Source organism: Triturus cristatus, chromosome 9, assembly GCF_964204655.1.
Source record: "Triturus cristatus chromosome 9, aTriCri1.1, whole genome shotgun sequence".
NCBI lineage: Eukaryota > Metazoa > Chordata > Amphibia > Caudata > Salamandridae > Triturus > Triturus cristatus.
Window position 1 is genome coordinate 228,707,579 of NC_140592.1, and position 17,142 is coordinate 228,724,720.

At 46.9% G+C, this 17,142-nt stretch overlaps 1 protein-coding gene across 3 annotated transcripts in view; it reads right to left on the reverse strand.

Annotated features, from left to right (window-relative positions):
• The window catches only part of UBA3 (ubiquitin like modifier activating enzyme 3), a 304,096-nt gene that overhangs the window by 131,663 nt on the left and 155,291 nt on the right, over positions 1–17,142 (reverse strand). For all 3 annotated transcript variants that reach the window (XM_085624784.1, XM_085624783.1, XM_085624785.1), the window contains 2 exons: positions 6,806–6,842; positions 6,647–6,728 (listed from right to left, as the gene is read on the reverse strand). In XM_085624784.1, the coding sequence (XP_085480910.1) occupies positions 6,647–6,728; positions 6,806–6,842 (119 nt within the window). The remainder of the gene's footprint in view (positions 1–6,646; positions 6,729–6,805; positions 6,843–17,142) is intronic.

The following is a 17,142-nucleotide window of genomic DNA, read 5'->3' on the forward strand; positions in this document are numbered from 1 at the left end:
GTTTTGAGAACCACACAATTGTCCTTGAACTGTAGAAAAGATTATTTATTTGTGAAGGCTTGTATCCTGCTAACTCTCCTTGGTATTGTATGGGCCAACAACATTTGCCATTTTGCACGTTAAAACTTCAGATGTTTTGTGGATAGGTTTGAATGTGGCCTTCATCAATTGCGCAAGCTGTGTTGAGCTGCTAAGATGGAGGAGGAGCCTTAATTTGAGGAAAGAGTCTGAAAAGGCCTTTGAGAAGTTGTTTAATCACCCTATTAGACTACAAAGACGATGAACCAAGCTATCTGCTATTCCTTGAGATTACGGCTGAATGCACCTTAATGGAAGCATGGACCAAACCAAACTTTGCAACAAAAAAACAGAGATGGTAGAATTTGCACTGGCAGTGCTGAGATAAGGTGAATATTTGATTTCTGGCACCATAAACGGAAGCGCTTTCATTTCAGTTTATATGTCTTATTAGTGGTATAAGCTCTGGCTTTTGCAAGAACTTCAACAGTTTTGAGGGATGCTCATGCTCGCAAATTCTTTGTATTCAGAAGCCTTGCCGATAAGTTAAAGGAGGTCTTTTCCGGATGAAGTACCTGGTTGTAGTTCACTGTTAGCAACATAGGTAGGGGTTTCAGCTGGATGAGAGACCTTTCTAATCGGAGCAATAGCTCCGTGAAATAGTGCTGTCTGGGACATCTTCAAGCAATCAGTATTATTTGGCATGGTTCCCTCTTCATTTTGCTGAGAAGTCACGGAATCAAGGGTATGGGGGGGTGGAGAGTGTAGGCAAAGATACCTGACCATCTCATCGAAAAAGGCATTCCCCCACTACCCCTATTGAGGTTGTCAACTTGGGTAAAATTGACATTTTCAATTTTCTTGTGTGGCAAAAAGATCTAGAGTCGGCTTCCTCATCGAGGGAAGATCTTGTCTGAAAATCTCTGGTAGAGTTCCCATTCATGTCAGCTCCTGCTCAATGTATCTGCCAGAACATTGCTTTTCCCTGGAAGATGTTCCGCGCTTCTTGTTATTTTCTGTTGTAGTGCCAATTTTCAGATTTCTTGCACTTACTGCAACAGAGCCAGAGTTCTTGTGCCTCCTTGTTTGTTTATATAATACATGCTGGAAGTGTGGTGTATGTGGATCAACACTGACGAGCCTTTTATCCTTGGGAAATATGCCTGGGGACTTAGTAAAATGGTTTTGAGTTCTAGCAAATTTATATGGATTTTCATTTGTTCCAGAGACCACTTCCCACTCCTATAGGTGGGCACCCCTTCCCTCCAGGGAATCATCTATGGTAATAATGAATTTGGGTGTCCGAGGTAGGAATATTAGTCCTATTGACTAATTGCCATCTTTTGCCCACCAAGGTAGAGCCACTGTCATGTTCGGAGTGATCCAGATTACATCGCTGAATGATCTCTGTGTTTGGGTCCATTGTTGGTTTAACTCTTCCTGTAAAGGCTGCATTATGAGGCTGTAAAACTGCACTGGGGAAATGGCAGAAGTGATTTGAACTTGCATACCGAAATAAACTTTTTCAGCAGCATTTGCGCCAGCAGTTGGAGTATTATTCGCCTTTCCTGTGATAAGAATGCCTGGTCTCGAATTGTATCCAGAACTGCTACGAGGAAAGTTATCTTCAATGAAGGATTTAACAAGGATTTCTGATGATTGAAGGTAAGACTTCCGTTGTTGACAGTGCTAGACAAGCTCTTGTTGCCTTTACTTCTGGAGAAGCAGTTTGTGCTTTTGTCATCTAGTCTAATCTGATTAAGTCTAACACTCACCTGACTGATGTTATACGTTTCCACTGGTGTCAAAATTACTAGATTTTGCCCCGAGTGGTTGGTGGGATGGAAAGGGTGTAACCTTGGCTTGTCAAAGTTTTCTACCAGTGTCCCAGCCTTGTGAGCCTAGTTTCTTTTTCGGAGTATGTTTTGTGTAAGCTGCTGTTGGCAGTGGTAGAAAATGCTACTGTTGATACGAAGGCCGGTACGGTTGTTGAAAGGGCTGACATTGTTGACATTTTCATGGCCGATATCCCCCCTAAATGTAAAACAAACCTCTTCCTCTTGCACCTCAAAAAGGTGTCTCTTATCTGCAGGGTACCCAAAGATTGCGTGGTATAGGTGTCTGCCTTAGTCGCCTGTCCACATGGTTTCCAAACATTGCCTCTCCATTATATGACAAGTATAGTATTTTGCTCTGAACTTCTGCCCTGAACGATGTGGCTTTCAACCATCCCTTTCCAATACTGCACCCATCGAGCAGTAGGTTCAGATCTCACCTTTTCTGAGATGTTTACCTTTTTCTTCTTGCGAGAGCGCTCTTCTGAGGTCCTCTTTTTTGAAAACTTATGATGAGCCATTTTTAAGATTTTTTGGGTGACTCCAATGACTCTTGTCACGCGACCTTTCCCTTTTTCGTGAACTCGCTTCATTATGTGAGGAATCCTCACTATCTTCCTCAGATAACACAGCTTCCTTAGTTTTTGATTTTTGGAGCCATGCAAGAAACCTCCCTCTCTATCTTTAGGAGTCTGAGAGGAATAAGTATGGCAGATTTTACAATCCTTTATCTTGTGAGAAGGATCTAAGCAATACATACACTCCTTATATGGTTTTTCTGAATGAAGTCTTTATTCCACAAGGTCTCAAGAGTCCTTTTTCTGTTGATTCTGGCATTATGAGTAGTCAGATGATGGCAGTTGTAGGTTAGATTTGTCCGGATGACAAAGAGCTTTAAATTAGAAAAAAATTGGTTGATAAATTGAGCAGAGCTCAGGAAAACTCCCTTCACACAACGTGCTGCAGAAAATCTGAGGGAATTAAGCCTCTGTGGGGAGTGTTCTAGAGGGTGCGGTTGCCTGATTGGCTGAAGTTTGGTTCTTTATAAATGATGTGGATAGGTTAATGAAGTGAATGTTTTCTAGCCATTATAGGCAGGGCTACAGGAATTATGATTGTGTGGATGCGATATTTTGCGCATAATGATGAACTGCCTCATCTGCCACATATTTCATCATCTACTGCATAATCTGCAGATTTTGACAAGAAAAAAAATGGTGTCTAGCTGAAATGGTAAAAAAAGTTTCTAATAACAAAGCAACACGTGTTTGGCGCAGTGGAAGGCAAAAGTTGACTGCTCACCTTTCTGTTGCTTATTGCTATGTTTGGGTGTTAAACTGGTACGAATAAGGTGTAACCTATGCCCAACAGTGTTAACAGGTGTTAAAATTTCAAAATAATGAAGCAATGCTAAGAGAAACTGTGCCGTGTTATGCTGTATAATTTGCTATTTCTTGCCATATAAATGCAACTTAATTTAGTCCCCTTCCTGCTGCATAATTCCAGTGGCCCGGATAACAGCTATATGAAGTATACCGTACTGCTATAAAATTATACTGTGGGACTCCGACTTCTACAAAGGGGAATGACTCAAGGATGTGAATCTATGAAAGAACAGAGGACCCCACACTACCCTGCTTTTTGCAGTACTACATGGTTGTGGATTCACCACGAGAAGCTGTAATAGCCTTGGACAACAGGAAGGCCTTCAATGCTAGGGTAAAAGGCTCACAACTGCAACAAGTTGATGTTGAGTCCTCCGATCTCACCTTTTCTCAGATGACCGTACAAACCCAGCTGAGTAGCATATGTCACCAAAGTTAGATCTGGGTGGGGAAGGGAAAGGTATCAGCCACTAGCTGGGTTGCGGTCTAGCAGCTTCCAATGCATAACCATGGCTGACATCTAAAATGTTTCGTTCTGGGCCTACCACGACTTCAGAACCCACTGCAAAGCTCGCATATGTCACTGACAAAGTGGACAAGCAGGATGGATGAGGCCAAGAATCCACAGAGCTGCATTCACCGACATCCAGGAGCGAGGTGAAACATTGTGATCATAGCCTGAATGTCCTGGACTCATTGCAGCAAGGAAAGGCCCTGAACTGCACAGAGAGCAAGACTGCTCCTATAAAGCAAAGCCTTTACGTAGGAGAAATGTGCGACTTGGACACACTGATCGAAAACCTCAACAATAACACGAGGTGCGCAGTTGTCTGAAGATGGTCAATGACTAATTGTGGCAAGCCTGACATCAGCCAGTTGTTGAGGTAACGTGAACGATTATCTTGAAATCCGAAGATGTGCAGCGACTACCCCCATCACTTTCGTGACACCCAAAGAGTGCTGGTAAGGATTAGGGTAAAAAGTCAAAATGAAAATGCTACTGGCAGCCTTTGAAATGCAGGTATTGTCTGTGGGACTGCACTACAAACACATGAAAGTACAAGTTTAGTAGGTCCAAGGCTACCGTGTAGTCACCTGAATCCAGGGCAGACAGAAATTGGGCCAGTGTGTGCATTTTGAATTTGTCCTTCTATAGAAAGGCATTCAAAGAGCAAATATTTAAAATACAATTTAAAAAAAGGGGGCAAAGGATTCAGTTCTTATTCAGTACAGGGAAACACTGAGAACCCATCCTACTTCTGATCCCGACATCCACTTGATGGCCTCCGCTGTCCAGTAAAGCTTGCAACCCTTGCAGCAAGGTGGATAGGTGCACCTCTTAAAGTCACTCTGATGTGGGGGGGGGGGGGGGGGGTGAGTTGTTGGTTGGAAAGAAATGGGAGGGCATAAACCTTCTGGATGCTCTGGAAGACCCATCTGTCAGATATGATGGACTGCCGTGCTGCAGGAAATGTCTGTTCTTGCCTACCCAAAGAGAGGTTTGTTCTGCTGAGGGCAAACAAAAGGGGTTTGGGGGCTGATGTCACAGGGGAGGGGGGAATAAGAAGAATGCTGTCCCGGGTGAACTCCACAATGCCGGCTTGATCCCCGTCCCCAACCACAAAAGGTCTGGTGGGGTGAATGTTGTGGTAGATCCTGGCATGGTCTATACGCCAACCCTCTGAAGTAGTCCTGGAAGAGTCTAAACTGATAAGGGACCTGTCTGGCAGGGTGAAAATGAACATTTTGTAGCCCTACTTTACTTAAAGTGTTCAAAGGCAGAATCATCCTTTCATCAAACAGACGAGACCTATCAAAAGGCATATCCAGGAGAGATGCCTGCAAATCTCCAAAAGAGCCTGCAGATCGCATTAATGAATGACGATGGGGCATCACACTAGTGTTGATTGTTTGCACCCAAGCAATCAATAGTGTCCAGTCAGCCCAAATTAAGTATTTGGCTGCATCTTGACCTTCAATAGTTTGGATCAAGGAGGCCCTGAACTCTTCAGGGCCTGCTGGTTAGACCTCACTAGGCATGTCCCATTGGTGTAGGTATAGACGCCTAATAGGCAGACTGCATTGATTACCTCAATACTAGACTAGTCGATAATAATATTGGTCTTCTGTTAAGGAGTCAGCGAGGGCTTCATTGAATGGAAGGAAGGGCTAATTCCAGCCTAGCTCAGGTAGCAAAACGTCTGTGAAAACCTTAGTCTTGACTTCAACAGAATGCAGTTGTAGGTCCAGGACCTCAGCTAAACAAAGCATGCAAAAATGTTTTGTGATCCAGTCTGGCGCCTGGAGAATATTCTAAGAGTTAAGAATCTGTGGTTAGTATAGTGCTTCCCAAACTGTGGGTCGCAGCCCACTGGTGGGCCCGAGCCGAGTTCTGCTGGGTCACCAAAATCCAGGCAATAAATAAATAAAGATGCCTTTAAATCCAGTATATAAAGAGTCACATTTTCTGAGCTTCAAAGACAGAGGTCAAAGGTTATGTCTTCTGCAGCTTATTTTTGAACACAGACTAGTGTTTACAAACTCCTTTCACTTTGCAGTCAGAGAAAGGAAAATAATGTGAATTATGTGACGATCCTGCTAGGGAACATGAAGCGCAAAAGGAAAGCGGGAGCAAGTCCATTTTTCACACAACACAATGTAAATCCCTGCAAATGAACTGTACACATTTAGCGGTTAGGAAACCAAAATGAAGCACTTTTTTTGTAATTCTGAAGTGTGATGTGAAAAAAGATTTTGGCAGGATCAGAACAAATCAAACCCAATTTTCACACATCATCATTTGTGTGTGATATAGGTTTATCTATAAAACGGTATCTGTGCAAATATAGTGACCATTTCAATAGAAAATGTGCTGTCTGCAAATAATGCGCTACCACATGATGCTTTATTATATTAAAGAATCGCCTGCCTCATGTCCATTAAAGCAAGGCGGGTCACGAAAGTTTGTTGTACTAAAAAGTGTGCTGTGTTTCTAAAATGTTTAGGACGCACGGGGGTAGAAGAATCCATCAGATAAATGATTTACCTACAGCAGTGACAGATATATCCCAAGGCAACATTTTAACAAAAGACAGAACAAAGCACAAGCAAACAATTTAAAAATAAAACTAAGGCACGCTGAGATAATTCAAACAGTTACATTTAAAAATGGTACCAGAGAACCAAATAAAAAGGGATTCCCCAAAAAATATTCATTGGGGCATTCACAATTACAGAATGCCTGTGCAAAATGATTACATTTCTGATTAGGTTTCCCACAGTAAGAGAACTAAATAGGATCTCATTGGACTGGCATGGAAAATACACTATGTATATTTTGTTACAACAAAATGCACTACAATGTGGCAGAGTTACTAAAAAGCAAAAGTATACATTTACTTTACTAACCTTTCTTTCAGCTTCAAATGTGTATGTATACAATCCATCTACATCATTGAAAACAAAGTAGTTGTTGAGGGGAATATACGCACTGCAAAGAAAAAGTTCATTAGTTTTCTCACAAATTAAAAGGGTAAAAGTAGATTTTTGAAAAAGTTAAGGTGTTACCTTGTAGCTATTTTAAATACTTCTGTGGCACATGCAGCTGAAAAGAAAAAAAAAAGCAATTTCATGAACAATGTCCTTAAATACTGTGCATCACAAGTGTTTAGCATAAGAACACTTTGCGTCTTTTATTTAATGAAGTAATTCTACAAAGAAATGAAACTGTTACCAGACTTCTTACCAACTTGTTTTTACCCTTTATCCTAAGCAATATTGATTAAATATTTTTGTGATTGGGTCTTTGTGCAGATCTCTACCAAAGTTTTTTTGCACTTGGAGTGCTTTACTGCATATTTTTGTAAGCAGAATGTATATCAAATTTTACCACAAATTAAAAAGCAGTGGTAGCCAAGCATCAGTTTACAGTATCAATAAGAAGGATTCTGATCTTAATATTCACATGCCATTAAGAGAACACATTTAGTGTATAAACTAACAATAATAATTTCGAAATCATATTTATAGCCGGATGAATGAACACACAGTTCTCTTATGTGTAAGAGGCGGTCACCAGAGGGCAGTGAATTAATGATTTTTTTTATCCCTCATAGCGAATACCAGTATTTCATAGCAAATCTCTCAAAGATAGAGTGCAGGTTGAACAATCTTAAACAGCACAGATTTAAAGCTGCCTGACCAACAACAGAGTCAGCTTTGGTGTCGTGATTCAAACAACAATATTTAGTAAATGTGGACCAATCTTCATGTAACAGCCTAACAGATTTCGGAAAGAGGAATGTTCCTCAAACAAGCTGCTTCACCTCTTGCAGAATGCGCTTTTGGTCTAACAAGCAAAGGCTTGTTAATCGGTTGGTAACAACATACTATGCAGGCCACCATCAATATAACAAGGATTAGTGGACACCATTCCTGTACAGAGGGGTCCATAATTGACAAATGTGTCGACCTCCGTATGTATTTGTTGCTTTCTAAATACTAATTAAAATAGTGTTTTTTCAGCTTGGGTAGTATAGTAACTGAAAAGTCCTGGCAGAGAGAGACTAATTTATATGAAAGTCAGAAACTACTTCTGGTAGAAAATATGGAGGCATTCTTAAAACTACCCTAGTGTGATGAAAAACAGTATATGGTTTGTTGCAGATAGAGAACTGACAGCTCAATAACGTTTCTAGCAGATGTAATAGAGACCGAAAATAAAATCTTCCAGAAAAGATGCTACAAAGATGCTTTTTGGATTGGCTCAAAAGGGGGGAGCCATTCATTTAGATAGTCCCTAGTTAAATTCCCATGGTGGCGAAGGCTGCTATCTTGAAGGGTAGGTTCTCTTTAGTCCTTCCAAAATGGGATCATGATAAATGATCTTCACTGAAGATTGCTGTAACTTCGATTAGGCCAGACATTTAAGATAGGGTATGGTTATTTAGCAATGAATGGGATTCTGCAGGCAACAAATGACGATGTTTCCTCTTACAACTCTAAGATGCTCTTCTGGAAGGCCACTTCACTTCCTTGAGAATGTTCATGTATATCTGAGGTAAACCTAGGTGTCTATATTGCAGGACGGCGTAAGCCATGCAGCCAATCTAAGTTAATGTATGTTGGGATGATGCATCTTCCCCACGATTTTCAGTATCAGATTCGGTCTCCATGGCACTTCTGCAGATTGCACAGCATGGGGGGGGTCGCACTCTGCAGGACCAGAGGGTGGATGATAAGCTCTCTGTGGGGATAACAGGAGCAAAGAAGGGTAAGGCAATGCAAAAAGTAACTATTTCAATGTGTATAGTGCTCTGCATCATAATCTGCTATGTCCTGGCAAGAAGCGTGGGTTCCGCATTCTACATCGGACGTGCTTAAGAGGCGGTCAGTGGGGGGCTGGAGAATATCCTCCGGCGATCCCAATGGGAGTTTAGATGATCCGATGGCACCTGAATCATACCCCCATAAAAACTCTGCTAATACGGATTCGACGAGCCTGTCCCCAAAATGGCTCCCGCCAGGGTAATACCACCGAAGAGGGAGGATGTTTCCTTTTGTTGAGGGAGTCACATTGTGGATACAAGGCTTAACAGAATTGCAGTACTAGAGGCATGACTCTCCACAAAGTCTCGGAGATCCACAGACTCAACTTGCCTGACATAAGCTCCATATCCGATCCCATACTACCTTCCTCGTCACCTTCACCCCGTTTCTGGTACCGAGACCTTCGATCACATCAGGATCTTCATTATAATCCGCCAGAGCTCGAGTAACATGGCCAATTTACAGTGGAGCTGCACCTACAGCTATGCGGGAGATTGGCTCCGGCACAACGCTTTGGACGTAACCTACCCAGCCGGACCTCGGACATAAGTCTCGTAATTATTTTCTCCGCTGTTTCCTCCCTGTGAAGACTTTCCCCATTTATTTTCTCCTAGATGAGCTACTATTCTTGGTCTAAAATTGGACTTCGACCAGACCTCGAGTTTATCCCACATCTGGCTCACTCATCAAGACAAAGATTATGTGAACTTGCCACCTGACCGTTGAGACCTTGCATTTTGGCCGATGCCCGGTGGAGCTACCTTGATAGTTATAGAGGAGATGGGCTGTGGACTTCCCCCTAAGCCGTCACCTACCCAGCCGGATTTTGGACAGACTTTCCTTCGTCTCTCTGCCGTATCTCCCTCCTGCCCTTTTTCCTTGCCCTTCTTTGCTCCTTTTATCTCGTCTTCCATGCTCTTTAAATGTTTTCTAGCAATGACTAACTTGAAACTTGGTAACAATGTGGAACCTCTTGTAAAGCGCTCTGATACCTTCGGGTCTAGCCAGCGCTATATAAAACTAAAATAAATAAAGCTGCTCCCAGAGGGCTTGAGGGCTTTTTTCACCAGGGCCATGGCTTCTACTACTGCCCGGGCATAAGGGGTGTCTGTCTTGGACATCCGTCAGGATAAAAAGTGGGTGCCAGTTCACACATTCACAAAGCATTACTGCCTCAATAGCCAAGTCCATCGGTAGGGACACATTGCACATTCGGTCCTGCAGGACGTTTTGGTCTGAGCCATTCCAGAGACTCGCCAACTTGGGAGGTACTGGTTTGGTAGCCATTCACAAGGCGAAGAATATGTGGTTAGAAGTATCCATCATTAGAAAAAGTTGGATCTAAGCAGTGCCTTCGACAGAGTAAACCTAAATAAATTATGGAAAATCCGGTTAGACCTGGTGCTTGATGATTGGCTTGACTTTTTAAAGGCTCTACATTGTGCCTCGGTAAGGTATGGACCAGGAGGCTAATGCACCGACCCCTTTGATTTGCAACGAGGTGTGAGCTATGGCTGTGTCCTGGCACCAATTTTGTTTCTCTTAATAACCAAATGGTTTGAACGCCAGTCTGCAATCTCCAGTAAAGGATATGCCCAAAATAAATTCCACGTCAGTACCGGCCCTGCATTATCCAGGCAATGCTCTCTTAATATCACATACGCACCCCGAATGGCTTGAAGTTTTCCACTGATAATTTTGTTGGCAACTGAGATCTTGAAACTAACATTTCCAAAACTAAATATTTGATATGTGGTCCTAGAGTAGCTAAAACGGGCTCTTTCTGTGCTAAGGGAAGGTGTATTAAGCAGGATGCTAGCTTTCCATACTTAGGAATAATGTACAAGTTACTTACCTTCGGTAACTATGTGTCTGGTAGAGACGATTCTAGCAACAGATTCCTTAACGTAGAATTATTCCCAGGCGTGAGACTGGATCCGGAAAATTTTGCCACAGCATCTCTGCGCGCCGGGGGTGGTACCACGCGACCCCACCCTGACGTCCACGGATGTGACGTCAGCGAGGTCACATAAGTACCACCCCGGCGCGCTGACGTCAGTTTTCTTCAGAGAACTTTTCAGCGCCACAAAGCAGAGCCATCACAAACAAAACTGTGAGAACAGTGTGCGAAAAAAATCAGTGAAACAGAAGGGGAAGGTACCAATCGTGGGGAACAGCACCATTAGGGAGAGTGCCAAGCACTGCGTTACTGAAAAGCATGGAAGGGAAAGAGCAGAGCACTGCTTTGAGAAGCAACTCTGCAAAGCTAAGGCGACATCCTCCCTGGAGGCAGCAAAACATGTGAAAAACGTTGTAGTAGACGACAGAAAGACTGCAACCACAATCTAAAACAGTGAAGGACAACAAGTCCGGAACAGAGGAGTAATGTAAAATCACCCCAAGAAAACGCCCTCAAGGAGTGTTGTATCCCCTGTAAAGAACTAAGGGCTGACGCACAGCCAAGAGCACCCAACCCGGAGAACCGCAGAGGAGTCAGAAACCCCCAGCTATGAAAAAGGGGAGAAGATTAGGAGTAGGCCCCACACTGGAGAACCAGAGTGCGGGGATGCAAAAGTACACATGAACCTACAACCCAAATACCACAAAAGTAGGAGTGGAACAAATAAACAGAACAAAGCATCCTGCCAGGGAGGAAGTGAAAGAGGGCACCCGCAGAAGACAAAGCCATCTGGAGGGAGGCGAGTGCAGAAGACCAAGCTGAAGGGTCCTCACAGAACGAGGAGGAACGGAGGGCTGTGAAGGAATCTGTGGCTAGAATCGTCTCTACAAGATACATCGTTACCGAAGGTAAGTAACTTGTACATCTGATAGAGACTACTAGCCACAAATTCCTTAACGTAGAATAGATACCCTAGCCATACCCCGAGAGGAGGAGGGGTGCGAGAAAACCTCACCAGCTTGGAAGAACACAGGGCCCCAACAGGGGATGTGTCGTGGGACAGGAAGGATGGCCCATCCCCCTCCAAGCAGAAGTAAGCAAGAACAAGGAGAAGGGAAGGCCAGGGTACCACAAGCCTACCCGAGAAGCAAAGGGCGACCGCCCAAAAAACCCGGAGGGGCAGAAGGCAACCCGCGAGTACCAGAGGAAGAAAAGAACCACCCTCAAAGCCAAGGAAAAGAGGAGGAGGAACGGAGGCAGAGCCTGCCCCAGGAGAACACACATACAGCGAAGGGGACAGCTGAATGGTTGTCTATCCTAAAGCAGGGAACAAGCCAGGAACGGTCCCACCGTCGAGAAGCGCAGACGTGAGAAAGAAGACACAGACGCGCAAAGCCCCAACAAGTAAGGGACAGAAGCACACGCTGACACGGCGAGGCCCACGGAGGGGGACCAAAACTACCAGGCACGCGCAGCAGAAAGCTGGCCAATACTATGAAGCAGCAGCTCAGAACAAGTTGAGCGTAAGACGAGAAGCGCCAACAGCCCACAAATAGAAGCGGGCGGGCCAGAAGAGAAAGAGATACAAGTAGTAACGACCGAAAGCCGGCAACCAGAACACAGGAGAGCACCAGGAGAACCAGTTGCCTCGGAACACACGGCAGACAGTCCCCGCCGAAACGGCAGAGAACTAGGTGGAAACACCAAGACACAATGCTGTAATCAGCATGACAAAGGTCGGTCCGGCGAAGAGGAAGGATCCCTAGAGAAGAAGGATAGAAACACCCTCGGATACTGAGCGGGACAAAACCTGGAGGCATCCACGCCCGCCTAGCTTAAGACAGGGCTATATAATAGCCAACAAATACCCCACCTAGGGTATGAATCGTCCCTGAACAAAAACAGTAAAACACCTCTTGGGGAAACCTGAAGCAGAGGCCAAGAACCGAAAAGACCTGTGGAAAACACCACAGACTGCTTACCAATCAGCCCAAAAAGACACAAAGGGTCCAACCTGAGGACCTATACAACTGCACTTAACAGCAAAAATGCTCACCACAAGTTGAAGGGCTGAACCAGCAGCCAAAAGAAGAGAGGGGCCAACTGAAGGACCCTGAAGGCATTCCAAGCCGCACATAACGGGACAACCGAAACATAAAGCCCCAAAGAGAAAGGTGGGATAAACGCCTCCCAAAAGACGCCGGAGGACCGACAAACCAAAGCTTACAGAGGGGGACGGAGCCCTGCAAGGAGTCTCTGAATAACGGAGTCCACGTGGGTGTGAAACAACAGAGTCCCATCAAAAGGTAAATCCACAAGACGCTCCCGAACATTCCACGGAAAGACACCATCCCGCAACCAAGCATGGCGGTGGAGGGCCACAGAACTCGCCATAGAGCGGCCGAGGGAATCAGAGACGTCCAAGGCCGAACGGAGAATGAATGTAGCTAACTTCCGACCATCCCGCACATGGTGCCGCAGATCAGCGCGGGCACACTCTTGGGAGGCGCGAGACAGAAGGGACTCCGCGGAATCCCACAGGTCGGAAGTAGCCTTGGCCAACACACAAATTGTGTGGAGTGTGCGCAGAGCAGCACTAGTGGAGGCAAAAATGTTAGGCCCCCCAGGAGTCCAGCCACCGGGCCACCCACGACTGCGGGAGCAGCACTGAAGGCAAGTAAGGAAAAGCAGCCCGCAGGACAGGGCCCTGGGAAGACGGGTGGGGAAAAAAGGCAGACTGGATCTTGCAGAGCAGGACGGTGGCGGTGAAGGAGTGGTTGAGGCACCGGATCCCCCGTTGCAGGGCGCCCCCAGAAGAGAGTTGTGGAGCGACGCTTCAAATGGGAGAAGCGGCTCCCCTCCACCAGAGCCCTGGTGGAGAACCTCCAATAAGTGGTCCGCAGGGAGTGGAGAACCGGATTTCCCATCTGCAAAATGCCAGTGGCCCGTGAAAATGGACTGGACAAAGGCCACACTCTCCTCCGTAGGGCGTTATGGGGGGGAAAGCAACTCTTCGGTGGGCGAAGGATGCAAACTAAGATGCCCGTCCCCGTGCCCCGCTGGAAGGAGAAAAGACCAGCCCCTGTAGGATGGAAGACCCACAGACGAGTGGGGAACTGGAGGGGCCTCTGGAGAGGGCGGAGAAGCCTGCGGGGCAGACAACTGCAGGGAGCGGAAGAGCGGGTCTGGGGTCTGTGGGCGTGGAGACGGCGTAGAACCCGCCCTGGAATCTGCCAGAGAAAAGTCCACGAAGCGGCGCCCAGTCTCCGGTGAAGAGGAGACAAGGAGACAACAGCCCTCTGGAGAGGAAGGGATATCCGGAGAAGAGTCGATGACCCGACGGCGCCGGGGAATCCACCACAGGCACTGGTGAGTCCTCGACCGGTGCTGAAGTGTCCACCAGGGGCGCAGAGTCTACCTCCACCACCACGTGCCTCATCGAAGAGGTGGGGGGCGGGGTCGAAGCAGAAGGGGCCAATGAACGGTGCCGAAAATGCGCTGGCTCGACCCCCGACGAGGCAGCCGCCTACGCAAAGGACCGAAAGGGGCGTGGGGAAGCGCCCCGGGTTCCACCCGCGGCGCCATCAGCGCCGGGGAGGAAAGCCGTTGATGCGGGAGAGGCGTCGGTTTGGGCTCCGTTAAGACAACCGCCTACTCAGAGGACAGAGGGGGACTTGGGGACGAGCCGCCAGTCCCGGCGACCTCCTGCGACACCGCAGGGAACCCCGCGGGGCACTGCAGTGAGGCAGAGACGCCGGAGAGGGGAACCCCGAAGGGCAGCACCTAGACTGCACAACACCTCCAAAACCTTAAGCCGAACTAGTCGGCGCTGGGGGCGAAGCTGCCGGCGAGTCCGCAGAAGGCCCCAGGCACGGCGAGGGATCCACGGACGTCGCAGGAAGAGGAGGAGGTCCCAAGGAAGCCTGAAGAGCTGTAGCGTAGGCTTTCATCTGGGCCCTCGTCGCCTCGCCTCCTCAGGGTCTCGGGAGTGTCGCATCTCTGTTTTCTGACGCTGCAGTTTGGCTTGGGAACTTTTGCCGCATCTACAGGTACTTCGGTGCAAAGTCATGCATCCATAGATTTATATGGCACAAGTTCTTGAAACCTTTTTGAAGTCATATTTTTAACTGTGTATGTTGTTTTTTTGTCGTTTTGGTCTTGCGTAGTTGAGATAAACATACTTTATTTTTCTAAACTTGTGTTTTTCCATTTGTGGTGTTTTCACTGTGTTACTGTGAGTGTTGGTACAAAAACTTTACACATTGCCTCTGGGATAAATCTGACTGCTCGTGCCAAGCTACCAAGGAGGTGAGCAGGGGTTATCTAAAGTGTGCATCCTCCTTACCCTGACTAGAAGCAAGGGTCCCTATTTGGTCAAAGGTACCTACCTCTGCCAATGAGAGACCCCAGTTATAACATTGGTGGTCAGCTGTGAGGATTTGAAGTTGTATTTGTACTTGACCCACAGTAATTGGTGTACATCACTAGTTTAGTGCAGACCACTACGCAACCACATACTGCACTTTGTTTTTGGTTCTATTTTTGAGTGACCCTTAAAAGCATCATGTCTCAGATTGGTAAAGCAGCAAGTGAGAAGGCATAATTGGAGTTTCACATTGAGGATTTGTATTCCTACAAAGTAGATCAACTCAAGCAATTTTGCAAAGATTTTGGATGTCCCATGAAGAGCAGCTCTAGGAAGGATGAGCTGCAGAGGGCCTTGAAGGCCTGGTGGGAGGGCAGAGGAGGCAGATGCTGCAAATGGAGGAGAGAATGCACAAGGGGGTGGTTTTAGATCACAAGATCTGCCAGTGGGCAGACCAGCCTCCAGGGTTGGCAGCAACCATTCCAGTAGGGGCTTTTACCCAGGAGTTACAAGAGAACCAAAGGGTTAGAGATCATGAGTTAGAGGTCATGAGGCTCAATGAGAAGCAATTGGAAATGGAAAAAGAAACGATGGCAGAGGAGCGCAAGAATGCTCGTGCCTTGGAAGAAAAGAAATTGCTTTTGGCTCATGAGCTGAGCATAAGGGAACTGAACATTAAGGCCAAACAAGTGGAGTCTAGTTCAAGTGGTGGCAGCGCACAGCCAGTGCAAGGGGGTAAGGTGTACATACCCAAGGATTTGGTACAGAATTATCAGAGGGGTGAGAATATCTATGCCTGGTTTACATCATATGAGATTGCACTGAAGATGAACGAAGTGCCTGAGAAGAATCGGGGGGCGGGCCTATGGAAACACTTTGAGGCTTCTGGGAGGGATGTTCTATCGCCCTCAGAATTGGCAGGTGCCCTGACCTACCCCAATATGAAGGAGGCCTTATGCCTCAGGTATAGACTCACTCCAGAGCAGTACAGACAGAAATTTAGAACTTCAAGAAGCTTGAGTCCATACTTGGGTTGAATGTGTGAATCTGTACATGCGTGCACTGGAAGGTTGGATAAAGGGCAGCAAAGTAACTGATTATAAGGGGTTGTGCCATTTAATTAGTTGGGAGCACTTGAGTAGTCTGTGTGTTCCAGAGCTGCGCCAGCACCTTTTGGACAGTAAGCTAACTGATCCCAGTGAGCTTGCTAAGGAGGTGGACCGCAGGACTAGAATCAGGGTCCACAAGGGGATTGCGGCTAAGGGCAGGCATGACAACTGGGGTCCCCCCACATGTTATTCCTGTCAGGAGGTTGGCCACATTGCCCCTAAGAACCCCAAGAAATCCACAGCACCCACTGGTGCTCAGTCACTGGGTTTAGTGAGTGTAGCGTAGGGGGAGGAATTAGTTCCAAGTGAAGGGAGGGGAGGGGGTGGGGGGGGGGGGGGGACGGGGGAGACAGCAATGATGACCCTGGTCTCTTTAGGGGACAGAGAGATGGTCCAGGAGAGCTACCTGCCTGAGAACACTAAAAAGTACAGGCAGTGGGTGACCATCAATGGGAGGAGGGTGGAGGCTCTGAGAGACACAGAAGCCAGTGTGACTTCTGTTAGGTGTCAATGGGTGTCAGAGGAGCAGGTTATTCCCAATGCACTTCACCCTGTAGTTGCGGCAGACAACTCTGTGCGCCTATGTAAGGTGGCGCTAGTTCCCTTTGAGTGTGGGGGAAGGGGGGGGGGGGGGGTCTCAGGTTCCCTTAGGGTGGTTGTCAGTTCATCAATGCCTGTAGACTGTCTGCTGGGAAATGACCTGCAGAGTTCCCAATGAAAGGAGGTGGAACGCCAGGCTCATTTGGAGATGTTGGGACTGCCCGAGTGGGTCTGTGTGACCACTCGGTCAATGGCAGTCAGTAGGGGTAATCAAGAGGACCTGGAGCCTGAAACAGTGGCCCATGTGTCTGCCAGGAAGAGGAGGGGCAGGGGGCATGGGAAACCAGCCCCAGCAGTTCCCACTGTCCAGGAGGAAGCAGAACCAGAGGGGGATGCCCTGGAATCTACAGGGGAACAAGTGGCCGAACTGGGAGACCTGCCTGAGCTGACCCATTGGCAGCAGGAAGGAGGTCCCTCCAGGGAGGAATTCTGAAAGGCGCAGATGGAATGCCCTTCCCTCATGGGTATGCAGCAACAGGCTGCAGACCAAGCAGCAGGTAAGCAGTCCGGATCACATCTCATTTACTGGAAAGATGCATCACTCTACTGTGAGCCTAAGGTCGCTGAGCCCAGTGCAGCCCATGTGCTGGTGGTACCTGAG